The 9,145-nt window shown below is 45.3% G+C and overlaps 2 protein-coding genes across 11 annotated transcripts in view; one reads left to right on the top strand and one right to left on the bottom strand.

Annotated features, from left to right (window-relative positions):
* LOC139394512 (bestrophin-3-like) overlaps positions 1–3,850 on the bottom strand; it is a 23,756-nt gene extending 19,906 nt beyond the window's left edge. For 2 of the 5 annotated variants that reach the window (XM_071142587.1, XM_071142588.1), the window contains exons 1-4: positions 3,777–3,807; positions 3,364–3,528; positions 2,961–3,055; positions 940–1,173 (exon numbers count right to left, since the gene is read on the bottom strand). In XM_071142587.1, the coding sequence (XP_070998688.1) occupies positions 940–1,173; positions 2,961–3,055; positions 3,364–3,515 (481 nt within the window). In that variant the 5' untranslated portion in view covers positions 3,516–3,528; positions 3,777–3,807. The other 3 variants (XM_071142589.1, XM_071142591.1, XM_071142590.1) reach the window with 3 other exon arrangements.
* A 1,040-nt stretch (positions 3,851–4,890) lies between these two features.
* Positions 4,891–9,145, top strand: part of LOC139394518 (rab-3A-interacting protein-like) — a 63,697-nt gene continuing 59,442 nt past the window's right edge. For 2 of the 6 annotated variants that reach the window (XM_071142607.1, XM_071142605.1), the window contains exon 1: positions 5,193–5,335. The gene's annotated coding sequence lies outside the window, so the exon portion shown is untranslated. Of the gene's footprint in view, positions 5,336–9,145 lie in introns of all 6 variants that reach the window. The other 4 variants (XM_071142601.1, XM_071142602.1, XM_071142603.1 and 1 more) reach the window with 4 other exon arrangements.

Here is a 9,145-nt window from a genome sequence, read left to right as displayed (position 1 = left end):
GGAGGAGTGGAAGGAGGAGTAGGGGGAGAAGGAGGAAGAGGAGGAGGGGGTTAGGGGGAGGATGAGGCGTGGATACAGCAGTACTAGGGGAATACTAGTGGTTAGAGGAAACAAGGCGTTTAGTAGGTCTAATTCAACCACTGAATCCTAATGACTTGGCTGATCCTGGGTAGTCCAAAGAAACTGAAGAAGGAAATTAAAAGATGGTTCTAGAAGATCCAGTTACAGATCCTTGTTTAACTCTCACATGTCATGGTCGAGACCAGGCTCTTTCGCAGCCGGCCGTGATCGGCTGGTGCACAGCTGGCCCAGCGTCGTCCGGGTTAGTGGAGGGTTTGGCCCGCAGAGATGTTCTTGTCCCATCGTGCTCTAGCGACTCCTGTGGTGGTCCAGGCACAGTGCACGCTGACACGGTCACCAGGTGTACGGTGTTTCCTCCGACACATTGGTGCGGCTGGCTTCCGGGTTAATTGAGAGTTGCGTCAAGAAGAACCCTTGGTTGGGTTGTGTTTCGGAGGACACACGGCTCTCGACCTTCGCCTCTCCCAAGTCCGTACGGGAGTTGCAGCGATGAGACAAGACTGTAACTACCAATTAGAAATTGGGGAGAAAAAGGGATACAAGTATTTTTTTTTACTGAAGGTTGAGTGAACTCTCTTGATCTGATCCTGACCTACTGAATGTTGAGAGAACACTTGATCTGACCTGTAAACCAAACCTGGTCGACCTTTGACCCCACCTATGTGTATTCTATTGGGGTCAGGTAAGGCCAAGCACATGTCATTGAGGTACCTGCTTCCACTACTTGGTCCGTGACGTTATGTACAGAATCTATCTGTCAAAATGAGTTATCTCCTGACCCTCCTGACCTCCCGACCCCAAATGAGTTTTCTCCTGACCCCATCTATTTGCATTCCGTTATCCCCTTGGGGGTCGTACCTGCCTCCACCACATGCTCCATGGTGGGGAACCTCTTACAGACGGCGGTGCTGACGGAGCGGAAGATGAGCAGTGAGGTGAGGTTGACGTAGCGCATCAGCGTGCGTCTGAGGAGGCGGCCCTGCTCGTCGTGGCCGTGAACACAGCTGGAGACCAGGAACATGAGGCGGTCGGGCCAAGGCAGATTCACGAACTGGTTCCACCAACGGTTGACCACCAGGGTTACGTAGAAACCTGCAGGGAGGAGGAGATATCAGCATCATCTACACCAGGGCTCTACATCCTCCTAAAGGTTTTAAACTCCAACCCTGTTCCTGGAGAGATATCCTCCTGTAGGTTTTAACTCCAACCCTGTTCCTGGAGAGATACCTTCCTGTAGGTTTTAACACTAACCCTGTTCCTGGAGAGATACCCTCCTGCAGGTTTTAACTCCAACCCTGTTCCTGGAGAGATACCCTCCTGTAGGTTTTAACTCCAACCTTGTTCCTGGAGAGATACCCTCCTGTAGGTTTTAACTATAACCCTGTTCCTGGAGAGATTACCTTCCTGTAGGTTTTAACTCCAACCCTGTTCCTAGAGTGAAAACCTACCGGATGGTAGCTCTCCAGGAACAGGGTTGGAGTTAAAACGTACAGGAGGGTATCTCTCCAGGAACAGGGTTGGAGTTAAAACCTACCGGACGGTAGCTCTCCAGGAACAGGGTTGGAGTTAAAACCTACCGGACGGTATCTCTCCAGGAACAGGGTTGGAGTTAAAACCTACCGGACGGTAGCTCTCCAGGAACAGGGCTGGAGATAAAACCTACCGGACGGTAGCTCTCCAGGAACAGGGTTGGAGTTAAAACCTACCGGACGGTAGCTCTCCAGGAACAGGGTTGGAGTTAAAACCTACCGGACGGTAGCTCTCCAGGAACAGGGTTGGAGTTAAAACCTACCGGACGGTAGCTCTCCAGGAACAGGGTTGGAGTGAAAACCTACAGGAGGGTATCTCTCCAGGAACAGGGTTGGAAAGCCCTGATCTACAGTAAGTCTAAACAGTATTTTGTCAGGTATGACTACAGTAGCAACCAAGGATGAGGTTTGGGTTGAGAAGGGCTGCTTTCGAAATGACATTTAATTTCCTACGTAGTGCAGTACTCTTCAGGCTACATTTGAGCCTCAAGCTCAAAACAGAAAATTGACCCCTAGATCATTGTCTAGGGCAACTTCATCCCAGTCCATATCAATATTTTATTGACATAAACTGAGATACATAAATGTAATGAAAGCCACTTTGTGCCATTCACACAGAAGCACAACACTATTAAGCAACAATCTGATATGCCATGCAAAGCACTCCAGCACCCAAGCAAACCCAACCCAAACCCCTCTTTCCCTGCTTTGGTCCGACTCCTAATGATTTCCTTCCATTAACTCAATCACCAGTTAATTTCCCCATTGGAATCAGTGTCTGTCGGAGAGCTTCTGTTATTAAGTAAGGGTTGAAAAATCACGATCATTAGTTTGTTGCCTGGCACTGTTGAGGATTAGTTGGGTTCATTTGGTTGGATAGTAGCAAGCAAGTCAGACAGTTAACGCAGTGTGTTTGTGTGTGTGTGTGTGTGTGAGTGAGTGTGTCGGTGTTTGTGCGTGCGTGCGTGCGTGTGTGTTGTGATCGAGAAAGTATTGCACTGTTGTCATTCTGTTTTTAGGTGGCTGATACACATTTGCCCGACGACTCAAACTGAATTCTTCCGCTGCTCCTATGTTCGCTACATCTGTGGGCGTGGCGTAGCGTTTGGCTGGAGCGAAGAGTTTGGGTCGCCAGGCAAGCTACACATGGGGTTGCGGATGATGTGAATTTCCCACTTAAATTGTAAAGCACTTTCAGCACATCTGGAAAGCACCTCTACAGTATTCAGGTAGAAACAGGCATTCTCATCTCAGCACAGCGCTAGTAGCTCATAGAGTTAATAGGCTAATACTATAAACTACTCAGCGCGCATGCGCTGATGTCAACCTCCACCAGTTGTACTGACTTACCAAGCACAAACGTGACTGGAATCTGTTCTGCATACTTGTTACAGTGAAGAGCCAACTTTTCAAAGAAACGCTTTTCAGGGTCTGAGAGGGCGAGTCTAGATTGACAGATGTGTTAATTAATTAAGTAACATTATAGGTTTGTTCACGTGCACTTATTGATATATCACAGCGATACAAATCAATTACGGACCCATCAAGTCAAATCAAAGGCTCATATTACATCTTCATTTGTAATCACAGTTATAAACACATTAAAATCAGATAATAAACACTGTTATATAATATACATACACAAATAACATAACAATTATATTATTCATATTTCATATCACCGAGGACTTGTATTTGTGACAATACTAATGTTTTTAAGGAAAAACGCGTAATAGCTTAATATTATGCCTACCTGTAAACGAGGCTCACCAAGGTATATAACAGTACAAAGACTATAAACTCCCGATAAAGCAGTTTGTAGATGCTGCCTCTCCATCGCAGTAGAAGTCTATGGAAACCGAAGAACGTGGCGTTGGCGACTTTACTGGAGTAGGTCACCGTCATCTTCCTTCAATCACTGCAGAAAAACTACCTAGTCATCCAACTTACACTTAGTTGACAGACACTCCCTTGTCCTTACCGGTTGTGAATGTAGCTGACTTTAATTGATATCTAAAAAAAAATGTTCCGCAGTAAACTACTCTCTCAAGGCAAGCTGTCATGGCACAATAATAACCAGTCAAAATAACCATTATTTCCATGTTACGTGGATAAGAAATAACGTTATTAAAAACATTAATAAAATTATACATTTTTCACACATACCTTTTGTACCAAATCTAAATCACATTGCTTGCTTGATGTTGCTTTAGGTGTAATATAGTGTATTCCTGAACCGTGAGTCAAGATTGAGCAATCATCAGGTGACCGCCCTGGCCACATTTAGCTGGTTGTCTGTCTGTGTCTGTCTGTCAGTCCAGCTGCCAGTGCGCTCCTGGCTATGGCTGTCTGGGCAAGATGCCCACTATGTAATGGCGGTGGAATAAGATGCGCACTATGTCATAGCGGTGGAATAAGATGCGCACTATGTCATAGCGGTGGAATAAGATGCGCACTATGTCATAGCGGTGGAATAAGATGCCCACTATGTCATAGCGGTGGAATAAGATGCGCACTATGTCATGGCGGTGGAATAAGATGCCCACTATGTCATGGCGGTGGAATAAGCACATAATGACCTGCTGATGTAGAGATGTACATTTATCTGATGTACATTTATCCCTGCGTGCCAGTCTCTGGTTTTTAATACAACATGCCTATACAGCATACCAGCTCCTACATTTTTTAAAAACAAAGTAATCAATGGGAAAATCTTTGGGATTTAATATTTATTGTAATATTATTATTATATAGATATGTTTGGACACATTTTTATAGAAAAAGCCTCATAAATATGTGGTTTATAGTAGTGCATATGAATGCAGGAATTCAGATGCGTTGTAGAAATTGAAATGTCAAAGACTCATTATAGTTGTTTATTACCTTCTCGAATGCATCGCATCCTTTTTTTTTGCATTATTCATACGCTATCAAATATCCCTCACAACATGAGATCTAAAACTGTGTCCAACGGACGGCGCTGTTGACCTAATTATCATGGCAAACAATAAAGCAGGCTCACAGAAATGCACGGGAGATGCAGCGACGGGACAAGACTGTAACTAGCAATTGGATATCACGAAATTGCGAAGAAAAAAGGGGTAAACATTTTATTTTATTTTCACAAATAACAAAATAAATGCATGCCTTATACTGGTAGAACATACTCCCATTTATGATCAATAGATTAGCCTGCTAGGGCCTAATAGACGACCAATAGTACTAAATAATTGTCGATGTAGAGATCTTACATAAGTGTGTGTTTCATAAGGAAACACACATTTCATTGTGAAGTATAGAACTATTGGCGCATGCATTGCATGCCATATCATAGTCAAATAATCGGATACAATGTTGCAACTTATTATTTTAGATACAATGTTGCGATCACAGTTTCGTATTATCTGTCGTCTGCTACCATGAAAGGTGAACATGAGATGTGATACCGGCTTTGCGCATGCTCCACTGTGAGGTTGTCGGTTCACTTCTCGTGGGTGCTCCGTTCCCACCCAACCAGCGGAGAAGAAAAGAGCAGGTGAGAGGATGTTCGGATGCTGCTTGCGTTACTAAACCGATAATATTCAGCAAACAGATACCTCATGCACGGCGAAACGGGAGGTTACTGGCGACAGGTAGCGAGAGCACGTCGTGACAGTTGGGTTTATGCACGGTGGTCACTTTCCGGACTGTTTTATTCTTCATAGACAGCAGGCGTCGAGAGAGGGGTGAGTTGACAGCTAGCATACTGTAGCTAGGCTAGCCAAAGCGCTAGCCAGCTGGCTGGCTGACTAGCTGTCTTGCTTGTTTCATCGTCTTTAAACAACGATATAGTCCAAGGTCATTGTGCATAGAGTTGTATTTGGTATTTGTTGGACATTTTAAAGTGAAACATTGGAGTCTCAGCGTAATTCCCTTACCATGGAATTGCCCACTTGCAATGCATCGGAGTATTAGCACATCAATTTGACAGCAATAGCTAGCTTTAATTCATTATCCATGGTGCATTTCGTTGAACCATTTTTTGTCAACAGATGACTTGGTGTCCACACTAGTTTTAACAGTCCTCCACATGTGCGTACATTACAATCAAGCCAAGTCTGTTAAGGAGACAAATTCTGACTATTATAAGGTTTCACTAATGTTTTCCGAACATTATATCATTCAATGCAGCTGTGTAACGTGGATGGTTCGGAGCAACATTTTATTTTGCTAGCAACATATCTCATAGGCCTACAGACGACGGTGAGGAGGAGATGAGGAGAGGGGAGGAGGAAGGGCTGAAAGGAGGGCAGGGAATCCCTGATGCAGTGAATTGATGTATGTTTACTGATGTTAGTCTTTACAACTCAACACAAAATCAATTGAAACGTATTGGTCACATACCCAGTGAGCAGCTGTTATTAAAGGTGCAGGGAAGTGCCTGTGTGCTCAGCTCTCTCAACATTACACCACATGAATCAATAATAACAATGACAAGAGTCAAGGGGAAAATAACAAGTAGTAGAAGTGGTAGCCTTTACCAGTATAAAGTCGATATTAGTCTGTATAATCGAAGTGTGTGTGTGTGTGTGTGTGTGTGTGTAAGGGTTGGATGTGTGGATAGTCAGTGCAAATAATGTCTGGTGCGTATAGTCCCTCCGGTGCATATATTCTCTAAGGTGCAGGTCTGTCAGGAAGACTGCTAGGTTGAGCTTTTCAGCAGTCTGATGGCCTGGTGGTAGAAACTGTCTCGGTGTCTGTTGTGCCGAGACCCGATACTCCACTACCGCTTGCCAGATGGTAACGGAGTGAACAGTCCGTGGTTTGGGTGACTGGGGTCCTTGAGGATCTTTCGTGCCTTCCTCAGACACTGCCTGGTGTAGATGTCCTGGAGGGCAGGGAGCTCGCCCCCAGTGGGCCCATGCCGAATGTCTTCAGCCTCCTGAGGTTGAAGAGGTGCTGCTGCGCCTTCTTCACCACGGTGGTGGTGGTGTGATTGGACCATGTCATGTCCTCAGTAAGGTGCACGCTGGGGAACATGAACCTTTTCACCCTCTCCACTGCAGTCCTGTCCATGCTCCTTCCCCTGTTTCCTGTCGTCCACCATCAGCTCCTTTGTTTTGCTGACGTTGAGCCGCTGTGCCAGGACTCTAACCTCCTCCCAATAGGCTGTCTCGTCGCCGTCGACGATGAGGGATGTTTCCACCGGCACCGCTGTGCCAGGGCTCTAACCTCCTCCCAATAGGCTGTCTCGTCGCCGTCGACGATCAGACAAACTTAACGATGGTGTTGGAGTCATGCATGGCCACGCAGTCGTAAGCTCCCAACGGCGACCCCCCAACACACACACACACACACACACACACTAATCAATTAGCCGAATGTGGACTCTGCATTCTCTCATATGGTTAATTAATATGAAATGCCAATGCCATAAATACATCCGTTTGAACAGTCGTGGCCAAAAGTTTTGAGAATGACACAAATATTAATTTCCACAAAGTTTGCTGCTTCAGTGTCTTTAGATATTTTTGTCAGATGTTACTATGGAATGCTGAAGTATAATTACAAGCATTTCATAAGTGTCAAAGGCTTTTATTGACAATTACATGAAGTTGATGCAAAGAGTCAATATTTGCAGTGTTGACCCTTCTTTTTCAAGGCCTCTGCAATCTGCCCTGGCATGCTGTCAATTAACTTCTGGGCCACATCCTGACTGATGGCAGCCCATTCTTGCATAATCAATGCTTGGAGTTTGTCAGAATTTGTGGGTTTTTGTTTGTCCACCCGCCTCTTGAGGATTCTTTGCTGCCCTTCTTGACACCAGGCCATCCTCCAAAAGTCTTTGCCTCACTGTGCGTGCAGATGCACTCACACCTGCCTGCTGCCATTCCTGAGCAAGCTCTGTACTGGTGGTGCCCCAATCCCACAGCTGAATCAACTTTAGGAGACGGTCCTGGCACTTGCTGGACTTTCTTGGGCGCCCTGAAGCCTTCTTCACAACAATTGAACCGCTCTCCTTGAAATTCTTGATGAGCCGATAAATGGTTGATTTAGGTGCAATCTCCTGGCAGACATATCCTTGCCTATGAAGCCCTTTTTCATGCAAAGCAATGATGACGGCACGTGTTTCCTTGCAGGTAACCATGGTTGACAGAGGAAGAACAATGATTCCAAGCATGACAGAGTGATCTCCAGCCTTGTCAGCACTCACACCTGTGTTAACGAGAGAATCTCTGACATGATGTCAGCTGGTCCTTTTGTGGCAGGGCTGAAATGCAGTGGAAATGTTTTTGGGGGATTCAGTTCATTTGCATGGCAAAGAGGGACTTTGCCATTAATTGCTATTCATCTGATCACTCTTCATAACATTCTGGAGTATATGCAAATTGCCATCATACAAACTGATTGTTTTGATTAATAATGGACCATTATCATGCACCTGTCCTGAAACAGGGGCAGAGGGAAAAAATACGTAATCTATGCACTTAAATAGCGAATGGAGGACGCTTTTCCCGTGGTTCATTTTCATGCCAGCAGGTAAACTGTACTCCTGTTGTAAAGATAAACAATGTGCTTAATATTGGGAAAGTTGAGAAATAAATACAGTAGGCATAGCCTATAGAAAGCTGAAGGGAACCTCCTCTTTTTATTAGAGGCCATCACTCTGTTTTCTCACGCAATTGCATAGCCTATAGAAATGTTGCGCAACATGAGCTCATGGCCTTTCATGAAGTGTTTGATTAGATTTTCGATTACATTAGCGTTGATGTCAGAGTGATTTAGATGGACAATAAAGTGCTGAGTACCAGGCAGTTAGCAAGTTTGGTAGGTTACTAATGACCATCAGCAGCATCAGACCTTGGAGAAGCCTAATTACCGTGACGTAACGGTCCCAGGCTCACCCCCCCCCCCCCCCCCCCCCCCCCCCCGAATGAGAAATGAGCCCTCTAAATACAACAACTCAAACTTTGGGGGGGTCTCTAAATAATGCTAAGTTAACCATTCTCCTAAAGAGTTTATTGACCCGTTATGTCAATCTAAGTAACATAATAAAAAACATTTCCATCAAAATCCATCAGTTTAAACTAGAGATCTATTATTTGTTTGTATAGGCTGCGTTTCAATCCACCGCCTCCGCCAATAGCGGCCTTCCCCATCTGCGGTGGGAGGTGACAGAGCTACAGCAGTGTTTATCAGACAATGAGACAACCCATCTGCGGTGGGAGGTGACAGAGCTACAGCAGTGTTTATCAGACAATGAGACAACCCATCTGCGGTGGGAGGTGACAGAGCTACAGCAGTGTTTATCAGACAATGAGACAACCCATCTGCGGTGGGAGGTGACAGAGCTACAGCAGTGTTTATCAGACAATGAGACAACCCATCTGAGGTGGGAGGTGACAGAGCTACAACCCATCTGCGGGTGGAAGGTGACAGAACTACAGCAGTGTTTATCAGACAATGAGACAACCCATCTGCGGTGGGAGGTGACAGAGCTACAGCAGTGTTTATCAGACAATGAGACAACCCATCTGCGGTGGGAGGTGACAGAG

Source organism: Oncorhynchus clarkii, unplaced genomic scaffold (assembly GCF_045791955.1).
Source record: "Oncorhynchus clarkii lewisi isolate Uvic-CL-2024 unplaced genomic scaffold, UVic_Ocla_1.0 unplaced_contig_800_pilon_pilon, whole genome shotgun sequence".
NCBI classification, from domain to species: domain Eukaryota; kingdom Metazoa; phylum Chordata; class Actinopteri; order Salmoniformes; family Salmonidae; genus Oncorhynchus; species Oncorhynchus clarkii.
The sequence above is the reverse complement of the archived record's forward strand: the minus strand, read 5'-3'. Positions and strand labels throughout refer to the sequence as shown.